General features: G+C 40.4%; 3 protein-coding genes across 23 annotated transcripts in view; 2 read left to right on the top strand and 1 right to left on the bottom strand.

Annotated features, from left to right (window-relative positions):
- The window catches only part of KRAS (KRAS proto-oncogene, GTPase), a 52837-nt gene extending 35475 nt beyond the window's left edge, over positions 1–17362 (top strand). Inside the window, exons 5-7 of one of the 4 annotated variants that reach the window (XR_007776525.1) lie at positions 1575–1660; positions 11419–11531; positions 11975–15039. Coding sequence is in view for 3 of the 4 variants with exons in the window: in XM_050969656.1 (XP_050825613.1) it covers positions 11419–11531; positions 11975–12011 (150 nt within the window). In the remaining variant the exon portion in view is untranslated. Of the gene's footprint in view, positions 1–1574; positions 1699–11418; positions 11536–11974; positions 15040–17319 lie in introns of those variants that run through there. The other 3 variants (XM_050969641.1, XM_050969656.1, XM_050969665.1) reach the window with 3 other exon arrangements.
- ETFRF1 (electron transfer flavoprotein regulatory factor 1) lies at positions 276–25452 on the bottom strand. 15 transcript variants are annotated; one of them, XR_007768295.1, is made up of 4 exons: positions 25224–25383; positions 23532–23672; positions 11111–11206; positions 276–1417 (listed from the first exon to the last, which is right to left on the bottom strand). XR_007768295.1 is itself a non-coding variant. In XM_050916123.1 (4 exons), the coding sequence occupies exons 1-4, from the start codon at positions 25224–25226 to the stop codon at positions 1318–1320; spliced, it is 258 nt and encodes an 85-aa protein (XP_050772080.1). In that variant the 5' UTR covers positions 25227–25452; the 3' UTR covers positions 1281–1317. The 15 variants fall into 15 exon arrangements, 6 of the variants coding, with proteins under 6 accessions (XP_050772080.1, XP_050772090.1, XP_050772073.1 ...); XM_050916123.1 differs by having other exon boundaries at positions 1281–1417; positions 23614–23672; positions 25224–25452; XR_007768296.1 differs by lacking the exon at positions 276–1417 and adding an exon at positions 3289–3699.
- Positions 25453–25483: 31 nt separating this feature from the next.
- DNAI7 (dynein axonemal intermediate chain 7) overlaps positions 25484–27840 on the top strand; it is a 39871-nt gene continuing 37514 nt past the window's right edge. For all 4 annotated transcript variants that reach the window (XM_050968634.1, XM_050968612.1, XM_050968620.1 and 1 more), the window contains exon 1: positions 25484–25542. In XM_050968634.1, coding sequence (XP_050824591.1) covers positions 25540–25542 — 3 coding nt within the window. In that variant the 5' untranslated portion in view covers positions 25484–25539. The remainder of the gene's footprint in view (positions 25543–27840) is intronic.

The raw sequence follows: 27840 nt of genomic DNA, 5'->3' as shown, positions 1-27840 counted from the left end.
AGGTTTTCTCCCAGTTTTTCTTTTATTGCTGAAGAGATGGCGTATTCTCACAATGCCCTAAACCCAGAGCTGTAAGAGAGAGTGGGTGGGTGCTATAGAGTTGTCTGTTGTGGCTGTGCTACTCAGATTGCCCTCATGATAGGGGATTCCTTTTCTGGCTGATGTGGCCAGCTTTACAGCCTCTGCACCACCATGTTGCAAAGGTACCATAGCAATTGCCTGGATCTGGCTCAGACAGTGTAGACTAGAGTTGCTTTTTGTGGTAACTTTTATGAACGTTTCATCCTACAATCTGTAACAGAACTTGCTATTTCTGTACTTTGGAGAAATAACTTACAAGCGATAATATGCATGTTATTTCTGGTGTAGTGTAAATTGCTGACTCATTATTTTAGAAACAACATTTAATTCAAGGCACATTATTTTAAAGGGAGACTCTGTGTTTCATCCAGATATATTCTTCTGATAAAATTAAGGCTAACAGTATTTGTACCTTGGCTGGCAAATGAGTTCCATTTAAAAAAACAACAACAAAACACACACACACACCACACTCTCCCCCCCCAAAACAAACAAACAAACAAACAAAAAAAAGCCACCACCAACCACCTGTGGTCACTTAAAAAATTTAACAATACAGCATTGAGTTAAATATTGCCCATATGAGTAGATGTTTCTTTGTATCTGTTCTTGAAATATGTAGCATAACCTTCCCTGATATAAAACTCTCATGTAGAGATCTATATGAGGGCAAATCTTGCTGCTTTAAAGAGTAGACAGTAGTTACCCACTTGACCAAAGAATGCAAAGGCCCCAAATTAGTGGTGTAGATCTGCTTGCCTAAATAATTCCAAAAGACTGGAATAGGTGACTGAGGAACCTTTAAATAAAAACATGCTCCCTTCTTAGTTCCAAAGCTGCTGTACTTACATTGTGCATTAAAACATTCACAATCCTAATATGATATGCAACTTTATCTGAGCATGAAATAATGTTGATAACTCCCTCATCCCCCCGACAAATTGGTCCATATCCTGTTTTGACAAATTTCTGTCTTCCTACAAAAAGGTTGAAGGGCTTTAAGCACAAAGCAGCATAGTGGCTTTGCATCACCCAGATCCTACTTCTTAATTTTAAGTCTGCCTCTAACTTGTTCTTGTTAGTTATAATAACAGTTATCAAGCCAAACTTACCACTCTCTAAAGATGTTTTTTAAAAAATGCATAAATGACATGTATTCTTTAGCAAAATTGAGTATAGAAATAAGTCTTAAAACTAACCTTTAAAACAAGACAGGGATAACTCTAGCATAAAGCATCAATTAAAGACCATGGAGCCACGGGATCTGTCTGTGACAGTATAGACATGGTGCTCGTCCCTTCCTCTGATAGGCAGGCTCTTGCTTTCTGTCTGCAGACTGAACATGAACACAGCCCTTAGAATTACTTGTGCTCCATATACCTACATTTCTCAAGTAAAGCTCATACTTTCCGTGTTTTTTCTGCAATGGGTGTCCCAGTACATCAGTTTTTGTCAATAAAGCAGATTTTAAGGAGTTGTGTTTTACAATGCAGAGAGTGGAGGATGCTTTTTATACATTGGTGCGAGAGATTCGACAGTACAGAGTGAAAAAAATCAGCAAAGAAGAAAAGACTCCAGGGTGCGTGAAAATTAAAAAATGTCTTGTAATGTAACAGGGTAAGTTTTGTAATAGGGTAAGTTTTGCAAATTAATTTTGGGCAGAAAAGCTGATAATCAGTTTCACGTAAATCAGATATCTTATGGCTTCTCAGTAGTAATTATATAATTTCAAAATATTAAGTACAAAATTAATCAAACTTCTATTTTCCTTTATTAACATTTAGTTTTGAGCTTTGGTTTCCTAACAATAGAGTATTTTTTAAACAATACCTTAGCAGCTATTGGTCTGTTCTGTTTTGTGATTTTTGACAAATGGGTAGGAGGAGCTCCATACTCTGAGTGACCTTGGACAAGCTACTTAATCTCTGTGCTTCCATTGTCTGTAAAATGGGTATCATGATATGTGTCAACTTCATGGGGAGTATTCTGAGGAAAAATTTGTAGATTCCACAGTAGTGAAGGCCAGGGATAGATCTTCAAATTGCTTTACAAATAGCTGATTCTCTCTCTTCAACTTTCTACATTTTCAGATGTAGAAACTGAAGTTAAATGCTTTGCTCAGTGTGACAGACAGATGGTATCTACATGAGAATTAGAACACAGGAGTTCTTGGGTCTCAAGCCTGTCCTCAGAGCACCTCTGTCTTCCACTAAGGGCTTGTCTACATCAGAAAGTTGCAGCGCTGGTGAGGGAGTTACAGCGCTGCAACTTAGGAGGTGTACACATCTGCAGGGCACCACCAGCGCTGCAACTCCCTGTTTGCAGCGCTGGCCGTACTCCCGTTTTGTCTCGGGTGTAGAGGATCCAGCGCTGGTGATCCAGCGCTGGTAATCAAGTATAGACACTTACCAGCGCTTTTCTTGACCTCCGTGGAATAAGCAGGTATCCCAGCATACCTGAGGAAGCCTCTGGTAATCAAGCTGGTCTCCTTCCCCGGCTTGCTCTCGCGTTCCCCGAACCCCGAGCAAGCAGGTCTCCTTCCCTGCGGTTTGCAGGGTGGTTCCGGGAACGCGAGAGCAAACCGGGGAAGGAGACCAGCTTCGCCGCGGTTTGCTCTCGCGTTCCCCGAACAAGCAGGTCTCCTTCCCTGCGGTTTGCAGGGTGGTTCGCGGAACGCGAGAGCAAACCGCGGCGAAGCTGGTCTCCTTTCCCGGTTTGCTCTCGCGTTCCCCGAACCCGAGCAAGCAGGTCTCCTTCCCTGCGGTTTGCAGGGTGGTTCGCGGAACGCGAGAGCAAACCGCGGCGAAGCTGGTCTCCTTCCCCGGTTTGCTCTCGCGTTCCCCGAAACCCCTTGAAGCCGCCCAACAGCGCTGCAGTGTGGCCACATCTAACACCACTTGCAGCGCTGGTTGCTGTAAGTGTGGCCACTCTGCAGCGCTGGCCCTATACAGCTGTACTAATACAGCTGTAACAACCAGCGCTGCAAAATTTTAGATGTAGACATGGCCTTAATCACTTCAGGAAATGCACCTGAATTCTTTCCTCCCTTGTGCCAGTTGTAATACCATCACATTTCATCAGACAACTGATTAGAATGGGAGAGAGGGAAGGATGATTTTTATCTTTTAAATATCTTTCTTGTAAAAAGGAAGAGAAACTTTTTGGAAAGAAATAAGAGAAAATACAAATGTAACATAAACCAGAAAATATGAAACACCGTTTTATATGATTAATATAGCTATATATTGTACTTACAAGAACTAAGAACCAAAGCAAAATGGGAAGAGAGAAAGCTATGAGAAATAAAGAAAAGATAACATTCAAGACATAGCATGTCATCAAGAAGTAATGCATTCAGTCTATTTCTAGCACTTTCACCAGACCCTCAAAAGAGCTCCCTGTACACATTTCCATTCCATTAGTTCTGTTGCTCTGGTGCAGCAGTGCAGATCTTGGGTGATTCCTCTTCACTCACTTGACAAGCCAGATGATGACCACTCGCTGCCCACTCTCTAGAACACCACCTTTGTCTTTGCCAGTTTGATTCTTGTCTCACTCAGAGCAACATGCATGAAGGTAGTGGAGTTGGACTGTCATTTGTGTTCAAAGCTGTGAAAGCTAAGGAAAAAGAGAAACTCCACCTCAGCTGTGGCGCTCAGCAGTTGTGCTTTGCCATTGGGATCATGAGCATTTTATCTTATCTGAGGAGGGAAAAAATTCCACAATCTCATTGGAGTGAGTTAGTGGTTGAAGTGATGGCTATGAAAGACAAAACCAAGCTGCACAGGAGTTCTCTCCAAAATATTGGCATAATGAGATAGTGGCTGAGGGCAGTTCCTCTGGCTGTGACTGACAAAGCCAGCCCATTCAGTTCATGTACAGGGGAAAGAAGCCCTCCCTTGGATAGCTGCGGGCGTCAGTGGAAGTAGTACTTGAAGACTTCCTGAGGAAAGGGATGTCAGTGAGTTCCCCAGTTCCTTTTCCTCTGGCCCGTAAAATGTTTGAATCTAAATCTTACTGGTGGACTTTGAACTCCTCCCAGGAGTTCTATAAAGGCTTTGAGGAAGGTTCCCTAAGGGTCAATACTGGTCTTTTAGTAAAAGTCTCTTCATTGCTTGGCACTATCCTTTCACAAACGTCTATAAATGCTTTGGTGGGTCACTGTTCAGAGAAGGGAGAAGTATCTTATTGTGATGGGTTGGATCACAGAATCCCCCTTGGGAGCTGCTACCTGATGTGCCAAGATTACTTCTACGCCTGCCTTCCCTGCCAACTCAGGACCCCAGCCCCCCGTCTTGCTGAGCCAGACACTCCTGTCTGCTCCAACGAAGACCCAGGGTCTGAATTTTACCTGAAAGCAGCTCACAGAAGTGTGCTTGTCTTTAACACTCAGATGCCCAACTCCCAATGGGATCTAAACCCAAATAAATCCATTTTACCCTGTATAAAGCTCAAGTAGGGTAAACTCATAAATTGTTCGCCCTCTATAACACCGATAGAGAGAGATGCACGGCTGTTTGCTCTCCCAGGTATTAGTACATACTGTGGGTCAATTAATAAGAAAAAATTGATTTTATTAAATACAGAAAGTCACCAAGCAAAATAAAATGTGCAAATCTATGTCTAATCAAATTGAATACAGGTAATCTCACCCTTAGAGATGCTTCAATAAGATTTTTTTCCTCCGATTGGACACCTTCCAAGCTTTGGCACAATTCTTTCCCCTGGTACTGCTCTTGTTCCAGCTCAAGTGGTAGCTGGGGAATTCTTCATGATGGCTCTTCACTCCTCTTTGTTCTGTTCCACCCCTTTATATATCTTTTGCATAAGGCGGGAATCCTTTGTCCCTCTCTGGGTTCCCATCCCTTCCTTCTCAATAGAAAGACACCAGGTTAAAGATGGATTCCAGTTCAGGTGACATGATCACATGTCACTGCAAGACTTCATTGCCCACTTGCCAGCACACATGTATACAGGAAGACTTACAGGTAAAACACACCCATCTGCAGACAATTGTCCTGGCTAATGGGAGTCGTCAAGATTCTAAACCACCATTAATACATAATTACAATAGGCCCTCAGTTACATTTCATATTTCTAGTTTCAGATACAAGAGTGGTACATTTATACACTCAGTAGATAATAAGCTTTGTAATGATACTTACAGGAGACCTTTTGCATGAAGCATATTCCAGTTACATTATATTCACTCATTATCAAATTTTTATTAAATCATGTAGACTGCAATGTCACACTTACGACTTAGTGTCTGAGTTGACCCCCAGTACTTGCTAAGGAATAAAGTCTTTAAAGAAGATTGAAAATAACATGGTTGTGTGGTTTTATTCATTTTGTTCAGGATTCCCTTCTAGTCCATCCATCAGTCTAGCAGATCATGCAGAGCATCTTCATCACTCCTCACACCTGGATTTTTTATAAATCTGCACAGGCCATATATGCTCCCGGAAGATTTGAGGGATAAATGACTCTCCTTACCTAGACTGGATTCTGCAATTATACTTTGCTCAAAAAAGATGTCATTTATGGAATATATTGGCTTAAAGGTTTTCTTTGTATTACATGTGGAGTTTACTGCTAGAAAGTTCCACACAGATTTGTTTCCAGATGAGTTATTTGCTGGCTGTTGGAGTTACAATATGAGGTTTTCTATTCTTCCCTTCTCAGAGTTTTAGAAATATTGATAGATGTGCTGCTGCAGCGCGTCTGGGAAAGACGCGCTCTGCCAATGGGAGTGCACTCTTCTATCAGCATAAAAAACTCACATCCACAAGCCGAAGAAGCTATGTTGGTGGGAGAAGTTCTTATGTCAGTGTAACTTAGGATATTCTGGAATATTCAGACCCTTGAGTGACATAAATTTTGCTGACATAGGCTTAGTCCCTTTAGCTGAGAATAGCCTGAATGGTGTTCATCAAGAGTCGCTTAGATATTCCACTAATGTTGTGTGCTCCTCCCAAATGGCTCATTGGGCATTATGGGTTTAGCCATGGTGTGGGACAATAGTTTATCCGAGCTCTGTATGATAGCTGTTCACTTCAAACTGGTTAGACTCCCCCCTTCCCTTTTTTAAAAGAAACACATTCGGTTGTATTTCCCTATGCCTTTTCTTCAGGAAAAAGTAGTCACGCCTTTGCACTTAGGATACAGGAGAGAGAGACTTTGGAGATTACTTCCTAAGTATAAGCTGAGTTCTGGTATTTTGGAAAGGGCAGCTTTCTTTTGTGCATGTGTCTGGAAGTAGACCCAAGCCGCCCACCTCACCCCTAAGCAAAGATTTTGGGCTGTGTTGACCTTTTCTCTCTGTGGACTTGCTTGGGAAAGAGGCTGGAATCTCGTTTTCTTTGTTTGCTTCCCACTTAGAATCTCCTCAGATTCTTGGATCCATTTCTAGGCGTCGTCTATGCGTCTCTGTCCTTTCTCTCTTCACTTGCTTCCCAGAATAGTAGTCTTCCCCAAGATCAGGAGAAACCTTTTGACACATTTCTGGTCACCTGGTTCCATTCTCTCTAATGCTTAGAATATAAATTGCCTGAGAGGCAAGCCTTTTGGTTTGAGGAGCTCCTAGGATGCCAGCTCAGTTCAGGGAAACATGATCATTAAGTGAAAGTAAGTTCCACATATATGCCCTTGAGGTGTGATCAGTCATGTTAGCAATCTTAGCATTTAGAACGCTGATCTGGAGAAAATGTGCTCATAAAGTCTGATGGCACATCAGTAGGTGAATACCTGAATCATCATCATGGTGGCACAAATAACGCACCCTGCTAAGGAGTCTGCCCTTTCTTAGAGTATGTCTACATGGCAAAAAAGCCCCCTGCCTCTCCCAGCAGAGAGTCTCAGAGCCTGGCTCTGCAGACTCTTGCTATGGCACTAAAAATAGCTATGTTGACGTTTGGGCTCAGGCTTTCAAGGGATGGTGGGTTTCAGCCTGTTTTTAGTGCTGTAGCCAAAGCCCTGAGAGCCCAGATCTGTAGACCCAGACTGAGACTTGCTGCTGAGCATGTGGGTTATGTTTTGTTTTTTGCTGTATAGACATACTCTATTCTCCTAAGACTCCACTTGTTCTGGGACAGCTTAACTGTGCAGCAGACTGGCTAAGCAGATCCAAGGAGAATGGTCCCCAAAGACTGAAGCCTTTCAGCAGGTATCCAGAACCTTGGGAAAACTTACAGTAGAATTGTTTGCAACTAAATGCAGTGTCAAGTGCTTTCTTTCTTGTCAGCCAACCAAGCCCAGCAATGTTGGTCCAGAATACATTTGTTATTTCATGAAACTTGTCCTGGTGTATGTATTTTCCCCTCTTGGTCATCATGGGACACTTTAAAAAAATAAGATTTAAAAAAAACATGATTGTTTTGGATTAGCTAGCTTGTGGAAGCTCGGTATGCCTACTTGCTGATGCTCTCCTGAAGGATAAAATTCCTTTGGTGTTATTGCCATAAAGCAGGAGACACCAACGTGCATCTGGCTTGTTTTGTCTGTGACAGATGAACAAAATGTTTTAACTAATGTAAAAACTACAACGGATACCTTACTTGAAAATGTTAGTCAGTAGCATTATTTTACTTAGTTGATTGCCTACCTGAGCATAAAGTTAACTGTAAATTAGGCAGTGAGATGATGCACTGATGGTCTTATTAAAAATGCAAATACAGAAGCTTTGTTTCAACTTAATCTTTTAAGGGGTTCATCAATTGTTTTCAGGCTGTAAACAAGTTATTTTATGGCCTTCCCACCCAACTCAAAAGGTGTGCAAATTTGCAAGCCAAAAATGATTGCATGGTAATTGTGTCCCCCGCCCATGTTGGAAGTATACACTACAATTAGACCCTTCTTTTTGTACAACAAGTTGATATAGGTCCTCTTAAAAAACAAAAACAAACAAATGAACAAAAAAACTCCCCAAAGTTTGGTAGAATCCAGTTGATAGGAAAAAGGAGCATTTTGACATAGAACTACTTAACAGTTCAACTGTTTTAAGTCTTAAAAAATGTCATTTTTTTAGTATGAATGCAGGATAGAAGCTGATTTATGATCCTGCGCTGGGCTTTCTGATTGTGAATTAAGTTGTCTCCCTTCTGGAGTATGGCCAGTAGGAAGTCTTCCAGACACTGACTGTTTTTAATTTTAAAATATGACTTAAGCTGAATAGAGCACTAAATGAATTTTCTCACGGCTGAACAGAATAAAGTGACTGCTGGTCAGTTATATAGCTATCAAAAACACTTCTAGACTATCATCTTACTGTTTTAACCATACACTGTGGTATTTTGCATATATACTTTTTAGACCAGGGTGCTGGATGATGCTGTGTGGCAGAATTCTAACAGAATGCTGGATTTCTGTACAAATCCTTCCCAGTGTTGAAATCTTTAGAGATGAATTTTTTGTAAAACTTCTTTAAAGTCAATGTTTCATTAAAACACAATAAGCTAAAATAAAGTAAAACTATATACTGAAGGTGACTGAAGAAAAGGCAGCAATATCTATGCACCTCTAAGACACAGGTTAGGGAGAGAATTCTAAAACCCAATACACAGAGAGATTTCAGTAGGAGGCCATAGAGGCTGTGTGATTTGTGGAAATAGTTGCACACTCCCATATGCAATATTCTGTTAGCCAGACTTAGTACTATCAAATGATTTGGGGCTCCTCCTTAGCTGTTCTTGTGACATTGTCAAGTGTATCCATGTTGCATATGTAGAACTTGAAGTTTTTCACACATTAAAAAGTAGACCTATGTGCAAATGCCTGATTTTAATTCATAAGTTTTGCCAGCACATTTGAGGAGGTCTGCTTAGAAAGTGGCTTAGTGTCACTGACTCTTTTTTTATTTGAGGAGTCTTGAGTAAAGCAGGACTTTGGATAACTTTCCCATTCAACTCTAGGACAGTGTGCTGCAACCCAAATTTTGAAATAATGTTCCTTATCTGCAGGTAACCAAAGTTAAGTGTCTGGAGTTAAATGAAAGGCAAAATAAGGCCTCAAGTTAATTTTGAATGTAAGGTTCCTTATTTTCTTTTCACCTTTAAAAGAGTCTTGATACAATGTGCCCAATTATCGGTCAGTAGGTGCGTTAAACAGAATTTACAGCAGAACCAAAACCAGTAGAATGCAAATATTCTCCAAACTGTTTAAGATTTGATCTGCAAAACAAAGGATTCAATACTGTAAACTGAAATGCCATACTTAAGTCTCCCCCTAGCGTACAGGTTTTGTAATACACACTATGTACAATTATCCTGTTTTGCAGTACCTGCAGTAGGCACAGTAGAATGAATTTCAGCCTTAACTGTGAATCTCCTTACTTTCTTTAAGGTTAAGGTCCTTAATATTGTTTGAATATAGCTTTTTATGGGTTAATTTCTGTGCATTTATTTTAACAATAGCTTAAAAAAGAAAGTGGGTGGAATCTTTTTGTGGAAGTTTCAGTGTTCTGTTACACTTTGCATTTAGCACATTTCACCTGATGATCTTAGACCACTATACAAATGTTAATGACGTCCTTTGTGAGGAAGATGGTATTCCTTACATTTTACTGATGGGGAAACTGAGGCACTTAGTCATCTTGCTCAGGCTCATGGGTGCAGTTTGTGGGAAAACGGCATGTAGAGCTCTTGGTGCCAATCCTGTACTCTAGCCCTGGGACTTTGGCCCTTTGCAGGGAATTTTTTGCTCTGTTCGTTAATGGAGACTTAATACTGCAGTATGTATGTTTTTAAAATTGCATATCCAGTTACAGCACCATTATACCTTATTTAGATACCGGTTATTATGGATTTATATTGTGCCATTATTCTGACTGTCTTTCAAAGTTGTAAGTCAGATATTAACATTTGACCGAGTTTTACAGCAGAACAGTACTAATTTTCACTAATTAATGAGATTGATTTCTAATTTTTTAAAAAGAGAAATACGTTTAAAAAAACAGGGTCCTGCATGACACAATATACTATGTTCACTTTATTTTTACCATTACAGTTTATTTGTATTTCGAATAGTTCATTGTGTACTAGTAAATGTACTTAAGTATGCTGAAACATCATTAGAGCACACTGCTGTGAAAACCCTGAGAGGCAGGGAGAAATGGCCAATGTTTGTGTGAATTGGTAAAGTACAGACTGACTAGGATTCTATTCAGTTAATGATCCTCTCATAGACGTATGCAGGGACTGAAGCTGTTATGATGTATTGTAAATGCACATTTGTTTGAAGGAACTATTTGCTTTTAGATATAGATCTCTTTAAATGGCATATCCTTCAAACTTTCCCTATAGCTGAATCTACTCAAACATATACACTACTATATTTGAATAAAACTCTGTAATTAAGCACAGTTACTATTTTTAAGGGGCCCAGTCTACTCCCATTGGTATCAATGGGAGGACTTTTAGCTGTTGCCTTCAGTGGGAGGAGGAACTTACAGTGTGCATGTTGCCCTTTATTTGCGTCTTGCAATTTAGGACGTAAGAGTCTATGGCCACGTCCAGACTAGGAATTAAAATCGATTTTAGATACGCAACTTCAGCTACGGGAATAACGTAGCTGAAGTCGAATTTCTAAAATCGAGGTACTCACCCATCTGGACGGCGCGGCATCGATGTCCGCGGCTCTCCGTGTCGATTCCGGAACTCTGTTCGGGTTGATGGAGTTCCGGAATCGATGTAAGCGCGCTCGGGGATCGATACATCGCGTCCAGACTAGACGCGATATATCGATCCCCGAGCAATCGATTTTAACCCGCCGATGCCGCGGGTTAGTCTGGACGTGCGCCAAAGCTGATGATAAAGAACTTCTTTTAGCTCCAGTGGTAGTAGTCTTTGTTTTTACCTTTAGGACTTGATTTCTGGACCCACTTCTGCAGGTGTGTGGCTTATTACTCTGGTATAGCAGTATTTTACATCCACTTTGTATGTGTGAAATTCATAAAGAACAATGCAGTGGAGAATTGGGCCTCACTTTCTTGTGTAGCAAATGAAATGTGTATATTAAAAAAAAAAACACTAACCTGGCAACTTCCAAAAATGAAAAGGTTTCCAAAACCAGTGAAGATTGCTGAGTGACAACGTATGTGTGTGTTGCTATATTTTTAGAACCGAAACACCTGAAAGCACAGAAATTAATAATTAAATACATCGACACTGTTTGATTATAAAAAAAAAAAAAACATGCTTCATCACAACACCCAATATACATGTTCTTACTAAACTGCAACATTAATATGAACCTGCAGTGTTCAGATGAAAACAAACACTACCCAAATGAGTACATAAACCATGTTAATTTGGTCTTATAGTCACCTATGTTTCTTTTCAGGGTGTCGATGATGCCTTCTACACGTTAGTTCGAGAAATTCGAAAACATAAAGAGAAGATGAGCAAAGATGGGAAAAAGAAGAAAAAGAAGACAAAGACAAAGTGTATAATTATGTAAATACAATTTATCCTTCATTCTTAAGGCATACTTAAGAAAGTGATTTTTTGTACATTACACTAAATTATTAGCATTTGATTTAGCATTACTTAATTTTCTTTCTGCTTCATGAACCTGAATGCTTGTTTTAAATGACAGTGGAAGCTTTATTCCTCTTAAGTGCCAGTATTCCTTGAGTGTTGGTTCTTGAACTAGCAATGCCCGTGGAAGGAGGAGGAAAAAAAACAAAACCCTGAGAATTTTCTTAGGATTTTTTGGTGCATGCAAAGCTGCTAACTTCCTATTTTCTTACCAATTGTGAACTTTAGTTCTGTGTGCAAACAAAATAATGAAAGTGCTCCACAGGCTCTTATATCGTTACTGTTTTTTTATCTGGCTGAATAAAAGGACTAGTTAGCATAAGACACTTTTATTTCCGACTTGTTTTCTTTTATTCTAGACTGACTGCAATATTGAGAGACCAGAAGCCTTTATAGTCTTCCTATAGATTCTGCTTCTAGGCATCTAGTCTTGTAGCATTTCAAATCAACTTCCAATGAATGTAAAGATATAACTTTCACAAAGTTTTTCACTGCAATTTGTCATGGTCACTCCTTTAAATACTATATTTTTTCTATAAAAAAAGAAAAATTAAAAAAAGACAATAATGCACATCTGGCAATGGAAAAAGTAAAAGTTCTAATTAAATTGATTTGCTATTGTAATGCTTTGCTTAAGACTTTCACTAACTTTTTATGTCAGGAGACCCAGGGTTAAATCTTGGCTCCACTGAAGTAACTGGCAAACTTCAAAGTAGCATCAGTAGGGTCAGGATTTCACCCTCAGCATCACTACTAAGAAATACTGGAAAGCCTTAACAAATGAGTAATTCAAACACTTACAGAAGTTAATTCATATGTTGATTCAGAATTTAATCCTAAGAATGAGGTCAGGACCTCTACCTTTATAGATGTCAGAACCATTTTTTCAAGAGTGGCATTAAATATTTCCAAATGCCCATTTTGTGTATAATAGGGGAGGCATTTTAAAGCCCAGTAACCTCTTTAGATTCAGTAATGGCACTTGAATTCAACTGCTTCATACGGATTAGTTGGAAATCCACTATGCCATAAATATAGGGATGATGAAGAATTTGCACAAACACTCAGCATGCATAGCTGATATGGTTCCCAGAGCTAATGTTGTTTTGTGTTCTGCTGTGATTCTTGTGAAATACTAATTTTGTTTCACAGATTAAATGGTTGTTTAGTGGAATAAAATGTCAAGATTGTTACACATCGAAACCAGGTTTTCAGTGGTGGTGTTCCCAGAGTGATTTTTTTCTTGTGATTTTTCTGATTGGAGTTAATCCATTTTGAAGAAGCTTTCATTTGCAGTATAGCAATAGTTTGGTTAATCTGCACCAAAGTGAGAGCCAGTTCTCTCATGTTGCCAATGCTTGTGATTTTTATCGTGAATTTAATAAATTTGATGTTTTTCTTAAGGTCTCCACTCCTGGAGTTGTTGAGTTTGCTTTTCTAATGTGTCTAGCCCTCATAGTTGCAGAGAAGAGCTTGAAAGTGTGACTCAACTGTATGCTAAATGATTGAACAGCAGAAGGCAAATAATACACAACATGTATTGGTCTTTAAAACCTTGTGATTTGTCGAGGCCTGATTCATGAATGTTCAGTGGTCATGATAGACAAAACTGCTATTCCCAAGTTATCCTGAAACTTTTAAACAGAGTTTGCACACTGAGTTTTTCAGAGTAGGATTTTCATGTAGCAGCATAACTTAAAATGCATGTACAGTATCAAAGGTACAACTACATGTGCAAGATGACCTCTTATTTCTATACAGGGAGCAGTAGAGTGGCCATATTTGAAAGAGAGTGGCAGTGGTGGCTAGAGGTGTAATAAACAGACTACCTGTATTTCTGCATGATCCTTACATTTTGTGTGGCTGGGAAATTTTTGAAATTAAAAAAAAAAAAAATTCCCAAGCTGCAGGGTATATACTTCATACATATGGCAAAAAAGAAAAAAGGATACTGAAAGATAGTGGTGGGAGAACATAATGTTATATCCTAATTTAGGACCAATAGGAAGAGGGAACAAATCCCTGTAGGTGTTGTAAACATCTAGGGTTTTATTTGCAACTTTTGAGTTTAAAACATCTTGAGGTTGAGATTTTGTTGGTTTAATTGGATATTTTTAGACACTACTATCAACGTATTGGAGGAATGTAGCAGAAGTGGATAGTGTAACTTGAACAAACAAGAAATAAAATCTTAAGACTTTTTGTAACTGAGTCACACTGCATGCAAATTTAGGGCTCGTCTAGACACAGTTTTTTATCAATTTAACTAAATGAGTAGAAAAACTGATTTAGCTAAAATTGGTGCAGCTTTCAAATGTGGATGCAATTATCAGTATAGAAGTAATATACCAAGATAGCTTATTTTAATAAAGTTAATCTGTAAACTACCAATTCATTTGAATAGATATTAAAACTGTTTAGACCAGCCTTTATGATCTAACTTTCACAAAATACGCTCATCCTTGCCACTGTTGTGCAGTTTTGTCTTAGTATTTGTAGAGACTTGGTGAGGCATGTTGAATTGCAGCTTGCACAAGTTGATCTAATAATTTATTCTGTCTTTCCCTATTTGAAATGCTTTCCAAGAACATATCCAGATGCTATCTTTTTCTGATAGTAACTATTAAATGAACATGTGAAGTCACTTACTATATTAATACATTAGATTTCCAATGCCTGATAGTAGCTTTATGTAACTTTTGATAAACATCTTTTTTTAAAAAAAGTCATCAGTTAACTTAAAACTGAAATTTTATTGTTTCGATTCTTTTAACCTATACAGTTGTCCTAAAATCTTGGTTGGCTGAGGTTATGTTAAAAAAAAAAAAAAAAAAAAAAAAAAAATTCACCATATACAATGCTGTTACTGTAATAGCATTTCTCTAATAGGTAAGTTGGTACATAAACTTCCATTCTTTTGTCAGTACTATCAAGCAATACAACTATTTCTTTCTAAGGCCTACAAGTTGTGGCTCTTTTTGTAAAGTCTACATAAAGCTACATAGGCAGTAATCTTTCCTAACATTTCCCAATAATTCCACTGTCTTGTGTTTTCATGTTGAAAATACTTCTGCTTTTTCCTCTTGAGTGCCAACTTCTTACTAGAACAATTTCTTAATGTAATATGTTTACCTGGAATGTATTTTAACTATTTTTGTATAGTGTAAACTGAAACATGCACATTTTGTACATTGTGCTTTTTTTGATGTGGAACATATGCAGTGTGATCCAGTTTTCCCATCATTTGGTTGCATGACCTATGAATATTTGGTCATACCAGACATTAAATTAAAAGAATGACCACTGTTTAAACTTTTTAATGTTTTATAGGAGTATGTGCTGTGAGGTAATCTGAAATTTGTCATTTTTTGTCAAATTGTACTGCTCCTATTTATTGTAATGTAATAAAAATAGTTATTGTGAACTTTTAATTTGTTGCTCCTTTCAATAAATGTAATGCTAATCTTCATAATTAGTTAAGTACCCCATGAACTTCATTTATGTGGCAGCCCCTTTTGATTTCTGTTGCTGTTGCCCATCAACTTCTGTGCAAACCCCCTCCCCCTCTATTTACAGTCATATAGTCCCTCTTTTTAGAGGAAGACTCTTTCCTTTGTGAAAGCTGTATTGAATAAATTTGGGCAAAACGTTCTAGGACACTGGTCCAGGTCTTTGTTGTTCATGAATTACTATAAGACCCTATTTTCAGTTGCTTGTAACTTTGCCAAACTTTAATAATTTGGGCTGAAATTTTCCATGCTGGGTGTCTGCTGTTGCTGCTTATTATTTATTATTATTTAATAAGGTTCAGCTGTTTGAGAATGAAGCTGGGCAAAACAATGTATTTTCCCCTAATTTTAAACATTTCTGGCAATCTTTTCTTTGAACAGTATTAGTGACCCTGTGCTTTGGAGCAAGGACTACAAATTTGGCCACGGGGGTCTCTGCCAGAGGTGCTCATTTTGCTACTATCCCTGTGAAAATCTGCCCAAATGTGGCCAGATTCTAAGCCTTTGGAAAAAATCACAATTCACACATGCACGGACTTTCTAAAACTTTGTGGCTATACTCCCTGAAGATTCTGTCCACACTTGTCATAATCCAACCTGTGGCTGGGCTGGACTTTCCCTGCAATTAGATTTCTGGGCTGTTGCTAGCTTGGCACCAGAACTGAGACCATGAAGCCCCCTTTCTGTGCTCTCGATGTTGCCTGGTCACTGAGGAGGGAATTGCCTGATTCAAATGCAGAGACCACCAGAGTCAGATCTGGGAGGGGCAGAGTAGCTTTGGACAAGGAGACTGGGAGTGCAGGAGGGAAGATGGGACAAGGAATTGGAGGGGATGTTGAGGGGGAAAGACTGAGCCTGGTTGGACAAGAGACTGCGTTAGGGAGTGAAATGAGGGGTAGGAGGCCTGGAAGCCAGTGGACAGAGGGTAGAGTTAGCTCAGATGAAGAGCTGAGGAGTGGAGGGAGAGACTGGAACTGAATGACTGTGTCGTGATGGTGGTGGGGCGTGTGACGATGATCCTGAGTGTGTGAGGAGAATTGGGACTGACTGAACAAAGTAAGTAGGGAAAAGGAGCCTGGGGGAGAGGGGCAGGACACTGAGATTGGCCAAGGTGCTTGGGAACCAGTTGGGACTGGCTGGGCAAGGAAATAGGGACTGAGATAAGCTTGCGGAGAGGATCCAGGGGTGGGTGAGAGAGAGGTCTAGGGCAGGTTGGAGGGGACTGAACAGGAGTCAAGCTTGGGGAGAATGTGCAGAAGTCTGTGCGCAGTCCCCTTCACAGCTTGGAATGGAACTGAAGATTCCTGCCTCACTATTCCTCTGTTGTCAGCAGATATCTATGAAAGCCACTCACAAAGTGTCTTACCCCGCTGGTCCCCAACGGGATCTAAATGATCTGACCCTGCTGACGCATGTGGGTGTCAGCGATGCCAAGTGGTATACTTTTTTTTGGCAGTTTGCTTTAAAAAAAAAACAAACTAGAAAATTACACACAAACTCCTTTATATTTAAAACATTATTAATGTAAAGTCAAACACTCAGAAATGAGGAAGTGATGGTAGAGGTCAGGTTGTATATGTATTATGATAGTCCTTTTCTACAGGATCACATACCATTTTTCTAGAGGACCCCTGCCTCCTTCAGTACCCAGGATGTATCTGCTCTGGGGATGAATTAGAGTTGTGTAGTAAGACTATAGGACCCCTGATTCTTTTATTGCAGAAGTCTGAAGGTGTGTAGTGAAAGAGACATGATTACATAAAAAGAAAGGATGGTCTCATAGATAAGACAGTTGAATGGTGCTCTTAGTAACTGGATTCTATTTCTGCCACACTCATCGTGTGATGCTAGTCAAGTGACTTAAAACACATTTTTCACAGGTGGTCCCTAATACTGTCTTCCTCATTTCCTGGTTGCTGGACTTGGGACCTTAGAGTCTGATCTGTAGAAGTGCTAACTCCTGCCAGCTGTAACTAAGTCAATGGGAGCTGTGCTTCAAATATATAATGTGGTACTTAATGCTAAGTAGTCTAATAATGTGTTTTAAATCACATCCTAGGAGCCTCAAATTGAGCACCTGAAATTAGTAGATACTAGCAGTAAGATGCAGGGCCCTTTCTTCCTGTAGGAAGATGGGTTCCCACTTTGAAGGAGTTTTTATTTAAAAAAAAAAAATACGATTTCTTTACTTTCAGTTTTCTTTTGTGGATTTTAATCTTGTGATTTTGCTGCTTGCTTTTGAAGTCTCTGCAACGACCTTTCTAAATGATGGATTGAGAACTAGTAATGTTGAGGAACAGGAATCTGGAGTAGCTGACATGTGAATTTTGTTCCATGAGTGTGTGTGCTTATTGAGGTGCCTTTTTTAAAGAGGTGGAATGTTTCATGGCATCGCTTTCAAACATGCCCTTTCCATGTTAGCTCAACTGAATTGGCTGAACTCCCTTCTACTAAGTGTAACCTGCAAGAAAGTCTGGAACAATAATTCTGAGATGGAAACTGCCCCATTCAACTTGGTGAGGTATTAACTCAGATGCTCAGTGGTAATGATTTAAATATCAACATTAACAATGTCATTCTTCATGTAAGAAAGAAGAGAACAGAATCACAGATCTGTGCAGCTTACTATGAGCAATGTCTCATTTTGCTGCCACAAGGGGTGGCCTGGGAGAGATACTGCTCCCTTTTCTCCCTAACTCAGGCTCTTCCTCCTTAACAGCTCTTATTCAAGTCCCCATGAGACTGCATCTTCATTGGTGGAGGGGGGGAAGATGTTCATAACTCATGTTAGCTAACATGGTAAAATCTTAATCAAGACAAGGGAGGGACAAAATGGTATTTTATAGTTTCAATAACCCCTAAGCCAATTATGTAAATATTACGGCTATACCAGCAAGGCACTGTAGTCATGCATTTAAATGTAATTTAAAAAGCTATTTTCACTTTAATTCCTCTTCCTGTGATCTTAAATAGAACAGACGAATATACTATGTGCAAAGTCAGTTAGGGCACAGGTTTGTATTAGCAATATTGGCACAGTTTCAGGAATAGTGGCCATGATTTAAGTGCTATACCAGGAGCACAGAACATGATTTCTCAGCACTGGAACAGCAAAACTTTGCTGTGGAAAACTTCTATTCTATTTTTTTGTAGACTAGAACTAGAGGGGATCACATTCCGAGTGTGAACACTTAACCAATGTTTCTCTAAATAATTAATCATCTTCCATATAGTGATTTTTCCCTTAGAACTGACAGAGGCTAGAGTCTCAGCTACCTTACCAAAAGGACTAGTACTACACAGCTAATCTCCACTAAATTTTTTTTTTAAACTATTTGGACTTTTGAAAAGGTATTCATTTGTGGTGAGTAGGAAACAGTAAGTAAGATTTTAATCTCAAAAGACAGAAGAAAATGATATTTAGAAATTTGGGTCAATGTTGAACACTTAACTTTTTTCATTTAACATATTAAGGCTATTAAAATTAATCAGGATTAATCACACGATTAAAAACATTGATTAATCACACTTAAACAATAGAATACCGTTTAAATATTTTTGGATGTTTTCTACATTTTCAAATATACTGATTAATTACAACACAATACAAACTGTACAGTGCTCACTTGTTTTTTTTTTACAGTGCAAGAACTTGTAATTAAAAAAAGACTTGTATTAGGTGAATTGAAAATAAGTACTGTAGTGCAATCTCTTTATCATGAAAGTTGAACTTACAAATGTAGAAGTATGTACAAAAAAAGGTATTCAAAAATAAAACAATGTAAAATTTTAGAGCCTGCAAGTCCACTCAGTCCTACTTCTTGTTTAGCCAAATGCTCAGACAAACAAGTTTACATTTATGGGAGATGCTGCTGCCCACTTCTTGTTTACAATGTCACCTGAAAATGAGACCAAGCATTTTCATGGCACTGTTCAAGGTGTCTCAAGATACTTATGTGCGGGATGCGTTAAAGATTCATATGTCCCTTCATGCTTCAACCACTAGAGACCCCCTTGTGACTGTCACCTGATGTGCTCAGATGACCTCTGAGCCTGTTTTCCCTATCAGCTTGGGACCCCAGAACCCTGTCTTGTTGAGCCAGACATGCTGACCTGCTGAAACACAGACCCTGGGTCTGAACCATGTCCCTGAAGCTGCAGGCTTTAACTGAAAACCACTCCAGGGGTACTCCTGTCTCTAATACCCAGCTCCCAATGGGATCCAAACCCCAAATAAATCCATTTTACTCTGTATAAAGCTTATATAGGGTAAACTCATAAATTGTCCACCCTCTATAATACTGATAGATATGCACAGCTGTTTGCTCTCCCAGGTATTAATTACTTTGGGTTAATTAATAAGCAAAAAGTGATTTAAGTATAAAAAGTAGGATTTAAGTGGTTCCAAGTAATAGATGGAAAAAGTAAGTTACCAAGTAAAATAAAACAAAATACGCAAGTCAAAGCCTAATACATTAAGAAACTGATTATGGATGAAATCTCACCCCCTGAGATGTTCCAATAAGCTTCTTTCACAACTAGACTCCTTCCTAGTCTGGATCCAGCAATCACTCACACGCCCATAGTTACTATCCTTTGTTCCAGTTTCTTTCAGTGCAAATATTTGTAATAAAAATATACACTTTGATTTCAATTACAACACAGAATACTATATGAAAATATAGAAAATACATTTCAATTGGTATCTATTTTTAACAGTGCAGTTAAAATGGGATTGAGATTAATTTATTGCTTTTTTTTGAATTAATATGAGTTAACTATGATTAATCAACTGCTTGTTTTTTTTATTTTTATATATATATATATATATATAAAAATAAAATTAGGGTTATCTGATCTGCATTCAGTTTTAAATTCATCTGTTCAGTGAAGAAAATGAAGTGAGGAACCAAATTAGGTTAACTTTCTGTCAGAGCATTTTTGTGCATCAAGCTTCAGTTCAGGATAAATCAGAATGGCGGACAAAGCCTCTAAGCTATCAGTATAAGATCACATCTGCATGCCACAGAACTTTATATTCAAACAATTAAAATAGCCACTTGAAATATTGTAATGTAGCCACTGACATGGTGATCAAATATGTCCTTTGGTTTGAAAATATTTAAGTCTCATTGCCTTTAACATAACCATTCTTTATTTATTCATCCCAGCCACTAACTTGCATTGTTACAAGCACAGAGTCAACAATATTACACATTACTTATTCTTACTGTTGTCCTCATAGTAGCGCTGTTTCATAGCCCTGTACTTTCTGAGATAATACAAGGCCTCTAGCTCTTTTATAACAAATTCTCCACGACTAATTAGTTGCTTAATTTTTTCTGGATCTTTCACATCCTTATTTTTTAGGAAAGCTGCCTTCAAACGGCTTCTAAAGTAGTCTGCTCCTTTGGGATATTCCCTTCCAAGGTACAGCAGCTTTAAAAACAAAAACAAACATTTTAGAACTTAAGCAATATGTGGCAAAAATGTTTTTATCTAGTTAAGCAGAAGTGCTAATTGCATTCAAGACACTTACATTTTTGTAAAGATTCAGCACTTCACCTCTTAAAGGATTAGCCATTTTTCATATTTCACTGAACATAGCCACTTAATTCTTGTGTGATTATTTACCTGAAGAATAATCAGTTTGATATTAGCCACACACTGAACTAACAAGTGACTGCAACCATTTATGGTATGGTATTACTTATACTAATGCCCAAAATACCTGTTGAATCAGTTTTTCTTAACTTTTGCTTTCCTGAATTAGCAGAAGTGCACTTACAATTTCATGAAGACAGATCTTATTTTAAGAAAAGTTGCAATCAATTCTGAAAACAAATAATTCAATGTATATTCCCTAGTTCCAGAATCTGAGTTTGCTGGCTTCCAGCATTAGCATTTTTTATAATTCCCTGTGTTAATATCCAGTTTATATTGCAAGTAGGTAATGTACCCTCCACCTCAATTAGATTGTTAATCTTTCAAGTACTGTGGCCCTGCCAATTCTGAGATGAAGCAAAACTGGCTTGTTTTGCATCTGGAAGTAAGGTATTTGTTACTATAAAAACCAAGCAACTGAGATTCAAAAGTGAAAACAACTGAAATGGAAGTCACTATGGAAAAGTTCTTCTAAGTTCTTTTATGCTCTGCTTTTCCTTAGTTTCTACTCACAGCTGATCTAGTATTTGTGATTAGAAAGTAGCTGAACCTGAGGTCAGCAAGCTTTATGTTCTGAGTTTAACTCTTGTAACAAGACTGCATTTGAATCCTGGAAAGATTTGTATGAAGAGTAGAGACCCAAGGAAAGGACAGATTTCAAGCAGTCATTTAGCAGCACTCTCATTACTAAATGTTTTCAGCAACTACTGAGCTGTATGGGGACAGATCCAACACAGCCACCTTATGAGTATTCAAGAAATAAATGATTGCAGGATTCATTTTCCTATGCTTGACTTTATCCTCACACACAGACTGTCTCATCAAATATCACTTCATGTATTAGTTATAAGCCTATTTAATTATGAAGTGGAAGCTGGAGAATTTACCTTGTTCAGCTCAAAGTCTGTACAATTACTTTCAACCCAAAGATTCTGGAAAATTCAGTAAAATGCCTGGGGATCCTAGGTGCTACAATACTACTGCTACTACTACTAATGAAGAAATTCTTTTCACAGATAAATTTCAGAAGTTTCAAGTAATGCTTCTTTTAAAAAGTTAGTCCTCTGAGCATAAGTGCCTTTCATATGTTTAAGAATAAAAGATATTTGAAAAATACCATACTGTGTACAGTATATTTTCTCATTCTGTGTTTTCCTCTGAGATGTGGATGCTGAGCTACATGCTGAGACCCAAACTCCATATTTGGCTTGAAAGAATGTTCAGACTGAACATCCCTTCCCACCAAGCAGGGCTTGACGGAACTGTAGTGTGGGGTTCAGACTTAATTCAGATCCCGTAACAATGTTGCTAAAGCATTTTTTAAAAAAGTCAGTTCATTCAGAATATTTTTAATGTAATAAACAGGGGGGAAAAATGTGAGAACTGAATCAGTGTACATCCTAAAAGCACTAAATTGCCTAAACTACTTGTTTTATATCATCTTTGAATTCCAAATCCTAGCACTATAAAGTCATTTATTCAATGTTTCTTCTAAACCTCTGGCTGTAACCTGACTGACAAGGCCATTGCAACTAAAGAGAAGTGTTGATTATCAGTGTTAAAATATGTGGCAGCCCAGCACCACTTACCTCAAGCAGCTCCGGAGTGGCAGCAGCATGCAGTAGCGCTAAGGCAGGCCCCCTGCCTGCCCTGACCCCACATCGCTCCTTGAAGTGGCCAGCATGTCTGGCAATGGCTCCTGGGGGTGGGATGGAACAGGCAGCTCTGCTGTGTGCTGCCCTCACCCACTGGTACCACCCCTGAAGCTCCCATTGGCTGCAGGGGAGCGGTGCCTGCAGGCAAGGGCAGTGCATGGAGCCCTCTGATCCCGTCCCCCCAGGGCTGCAGGGACATGGTACTGGCCGCTTCCAGGAGCAGCACATGGCCAGTGCAGGCAGGGAACCTGCCCTAGCACCACTTCGCCATGCGATTGGCAATCACGCGGGCTGGATTGAAAGCCCTGACGAGCTGGATCCAGCCTGCGCCCAGTAGTTTGTCCTCCCCTGGCTTAGCATATGAGACATCTAGGCTTTATTAAGTACATGCTATCCATACAACTGCCAAATATCTGTGCCATTAGTATAGAACTCAGCAAGTAAAGTGCCTTTACTACAGCAGAACCTCAGAGTTACAAACTAACCAGTTAACCACACACCTCATTCAGAACTGGAAGTACAGGAGGCAGCAGCGGAGACCAAAGAACAAAAAAGCAGAGTACTGTGTTAAATGTAAACTACTAACAAAATAAAGGGAAAACAACATATTTCTTCTGCATAGTAATCTTTCAAAGTTCTATTAAGTCAATGTTCCATTGTAAACTTTTGAAAGACCAACCATAAAATATCATTCAGAATGACGAACATTTCAGAGTTACGAACAATCTCCATTCCCAAGGTGTTCGTAACTGAGGTTCTACTGCACCCATAGTAATTGCGCACTATGTGAATGTAGACAGTGTTGTGACCATCACTAGGCCTCACTGATGTTAAGGACTGAACTGATTAGATGGGGCAATTAATGTAGTAGGTCTGCCCTGAACTCCTGAACTTCTTTAAACAGATAGCAAGTAGGAGGAGGTAACATTTTAATAGCATCACTGCTTTAATGCCAAAAATCAAGGTGGGAAGCCTTTCCCTAGATAAACTATTTCACATGACAGAGAAAAAAAATCCTAACTAGCACTATTTGGTCTCTGTGATGGCAGTCTCTGCAGAGGGGCTAACTGACAGGGAGAATGAATTACCCTCTTCTCAACTGAGCTAGTGCCTCCAGGATGAAGTTGAAGCCCATTGGTGGGGTGTTTGCACTGCTGCTGCCGCCTCTACCTTTTCTGTGGAGCAAGGACTTCAGACTCCTCAGTTGTCAGGCACCTTTCACAAGCAATCTAATCACCATTAAAAAAAAAAAAATTAACACTGGAGAGTGGGGAGGGGATAACATGTTGACAATTTTTATACTTAAAGTATGATATAACAAGTGGTTGTGTGTGAAATATAAATCCACATACTTCAAGGAATCCCGGCCGTTCCACCAATACAAGGGATGACTATACCCCAGTGGGCCCATTCTGAGTCTCAGATCAACCCTTTGTTTTTACTGAGGAGGCAGATAAGCAAGAGTTTATGTGACTTTCTCTGACGGCCACTTTTGTTTGAAAAGGGAGTCTCTGCCTAGTCCATTGCCCTGCTGGCTCATAAGAAAAGTATGCATAGGCAGAACTGATAAACACACAGTGAAAAAAAAATATTTTGAGCCTTTAGCAGATCACAATTTCCAGCTTTTCTTCACAAACAAGGGCTAGAAACTTCTCTCTCCCCCAAACAAAGCTGAGATTTTCACATAATCACATGGTTTCAGGAGCTGGAGCTTTAAGACATCCCTAAAAGCGTTTGAGACTGAAAATAAAATCAGAAGAGTTGGCAACGCCATGGATATCTGTGATAAGAAACTTGGGGCTGGCTATAAACTCTTGGATTGGATTATCAGCATGGGAGTGGGGACAGCAAAGGGCCATATATGGGTTTGGATTGCTACCCCAGTGTGAGCAGCAATACAGTCATTTAAAGGCATGTCAGCACTGCACACTAAGCCCAGGATCTCACTCAGGTTTGAGCCTGTGCCCTGCTTCTTTCAATGCGCAAGTCACTCCGATTTAGGTCAGCAAGGACTCAGCCATAAGCTCCCATTCAGGGGGAGTGGACTCAAAGCTCAAGTCCTACTCAGCCTCCGGTCCAAGCCCTGTAAGTTTGCCGTGCGGATGCAGGTCAAGCTGCAGATCCAAGTCAGGAGGTCTGCGCAGGCCCGTATAGACGTGTTCGCTGGGGTCGGGGCCACAGGTGGAGTAACTAAGGCCAGGCTTAGCCCTCGTCCAGACTAACCCGCGGCATCGGCGGGTTAAAATCGATTGCTCGGGGATCGATATATCGCGTCTAGTCTGGACGCGGTGTATCGATCCCCGAGCGCGCTTACATCGATTCCGGAACTCCATCAATCCGAACGGAGTTCCGGAATCGACGCGGAGAGCCGCGGACATCGATGCCGCGCCGTCCAGACTGGTGAGTACCTCGATTTTAGAAATTCGACTTCAGCTACGTTATTCACGTAGCTGAAGTTGCGTATCTAAAATCGATTTTAATTCCTAGTCTGGACGTGGCCTTACAGTGCAGTGGGGACGCCCAAGCGCTGGCTCGGAACTAGCCCAGACCCCACAGAAAGCCGGATTCACTGCCCGGCGGGGGTGTCTCACCAGCCCCAGCCACTCCCTGGCCTGGCCTAGGGGGTCCTGGGGCTGCAGCAGCCACACGCCCCCTCCCCAGCGCGGGGCCAGGCGCTGCTCCCCGGGGCGGGGCGGGGCTAAGGCACCTCGGGGACGGGACTCAGCCATGGCGCACGGGCTCCACCCGGGTCTCGGAGAGGGGAGGGGTCTGTATCTCACCATCGGCCCTGACCGAAAGCCAGCCGCGCACGCTTTACGGCATCTCCTCCGGCCGTAAAGCGCCGCCTATCCCGCCCCGGCTTAGCAGCCCCTCCCGCAGTCAGAAAGTCACGAGCGAGTCACCACCCCCGGGGCGGCTGCGTGTGCGATGTCTACTGCGGCTGCGCGAGGATGGGGAGCGGGGGGAGGGAGAGGGTTGTTAGGGAGTCCGGAGCGGCTGCGCGAGAGTTCCACGTGGGTGGGACTAGTCGTCTAGGTAACGAAGGGGCGGGAGTGGTAAACAGCGGCTCGCGCTGGGACTGGGGGACTCGTCGAGATGGTGAGAGCGGGGCGACGAGGGGGGCGAGCGCAGGAAGGGCCTGGCCCTGGGGTTGTTTGGGGGACTGGGGCTCGGCGTGTCCCCTGGAACGGTGTTCAGCCGCCCGCCTGTGAGCCTGTAGCGTCGCGGCTTCCGCCCCCCGCGTCTGCCCCGGCCAGTTGCACACAGGAGAGGCGAGGGGGCGAGCTGGGGTTTGCTTTGTGTAGTGCGGGTGCTGAGAGCCAGTGAACCAGACTGTAAACCCTGTATATAGTGGGAACCACGTCAAGCCACCCGCAGCACTCCTACCTCCAGCACCTAGTATCCCTTTCCATTGCGTTGAGGGTAAGGGTCACTGGGGCAGTCAGGGGGTTGAAAACAATCAGGTAAACAGGAGGGAGGAGGGAGCCAGTAATCACGGAACAGGTAGAAGGCACTAGGCAGAGAGGGCATTTCAGCCTTCTGCAGCCCCAGCCAGTTCTGCTGGGATTACCAACCAAAGTGCCCGTCTAGTACTGATTATGCTGCTTTTTGCAATGGGGACCTTTATCCTCTAGGAACTGAACTGAGACCACCAAAGCATTTCACACAGGCCACTAAACTGGAAATCCTAGTCAGTCACTGCCATCTAGGTTTGACTTCAAAAGGTAATCTGGAGGAGACAGGCACTTTGGGCCAGATCTGCAAAAGTATTTAAGCTCCCCAAATCAATGGAAGTTAGGAGCTTAAGGATTGAGGATCAGAGCCTTTATTCCTCCCTGATGAATCCAGTTTTTTATGTTGTAGAAAATCCCTGGGATATTTTAGCATGAAACTCAGCTTGCATTCTCCTAAACTTCACCTTCACACCTCACTAAAACCATTCCACCACAATAGACAGTTTCTTCTACTCCCCTAGAGAAACCCTTTATTCCTTCCCTGGCTATCCATTTCTGCCCATCTTTTACCTCCTTGTTCTCTTGCTTCTCCACTCCACTGGCCGCCTCTACGTTCCACTTCAATATTCTGTGTAAATTTTCAAAATAATGCATTGAAAATTTAGCCAATCAATGCCCATACACGTTAATATTAACATACACACACACACTAGCTATCTCCTACACTTTGCACTGAAAATGTAACCATTTGGTACACGATGCTGTGTCATGTAGGGATTGAAAGTTGGGATACTTCAGTTTCTGTTCTTTGCTCTGACTTCTTAGCGTATGTGCAATGTGCTTCAGGTGGTATGTGACCAGGATTCATCACTGAATTTGATCTGCTGGTTGGATCATTAGTTTCCCTGGGCCGGTTACTGATGGGGAGTGCAATGTGAATGCTGATCCATGTAACTCCTTGTGTTACTTTTGGAAAAGTCCTGTAGTGTCTTTGTACTTCAGCTTCTCCATGTATAAAAAGGGATCAATGGTACCCCCTTCTGTATAGTAATTGATAATAATTGTAAGATTATATGTACTACAAGCCGGTGGAACCAGGAAGCAAAAAATTCAGACATTTTTACCTAAGACGTACAAGTCTCTGATGATGTGAATCAACTTTTAATGGAGAAATTAGAATGGATGTGCTGAAACAACCTTAACTACATTATATTGCTATGAAATGTGGCAGTGGTCTGTTACCACCAATAAAGGCAATGAAATTGTGTAATACTGGTGGTTATCCCTTTCCCCAGTATTAAAACTCATTGGTTATTCTTCCTCCCCCTGTATTAAAGTTTTTTTTTCATATTATCTGTTATCACTGGCTAAACTTTGAAATGAAATATACTTACCTATCTGATTTTAATTTACTTAGTAGTTGCGTTTCTTAATTATTCCTTATAGTTTGTTTAGATACTATAATCTCTGACAATCTCTCTTCTTTCTGAACTTTTAGGGTCCAAAAAAGGAAAAAAAGGTAGGTAGGTAGATGTATAGATATATCGAGTAGATGTACATATAACAGTAAAGATACGAGCTAGCTCAGACACAGTTTGTTGGACTCAGTAGCGTTCATTTACATAATTGGAAATAACATTCTCCTCACTTAGGAAATTACAGGGTGAAATTCTATGGCTTGTGTTACAGAATCATAGAAATATAGAATTTGAGAGGCCATCAGGTCTAGGTCCCTGCACTGAGGCAAGACCAAATAAATCTAAACAAGTGTTTATCCAACTTTGTTCTTTAAAACCTCCAATGATGTGGATTCCATAGCCTCCCTAAGAAGCCTATTTGAGAGATTAGTTTACCTTATACACCTCTACCTCGATATAATGCTGTCCTAAGGAGCCAAAAAATCTTACCGCGTTATAGGTGAAACCGCGTTATATCAGACTTG

This window comes from Gopherus flavomarginatus, chromosome 1 (genome assembly GCF_025201925.1).
Source record: "Gopherus flavomarginatus isolate rGopFla2 chromosome 1, rGopFla2.mat.asm, whole genome shotgun sequence".
Lineage (NCBI taxonomy): Eukaryota > Metazoa > Chordata > Testudines > Testudinidae > Gopherus > Gopherus flavomarginatus.
The sequence above is the reverse complement of the archived record's forward strand: the minus strand, read 5'-3'. Positions and strand labels throughout refer to the sequence as shown.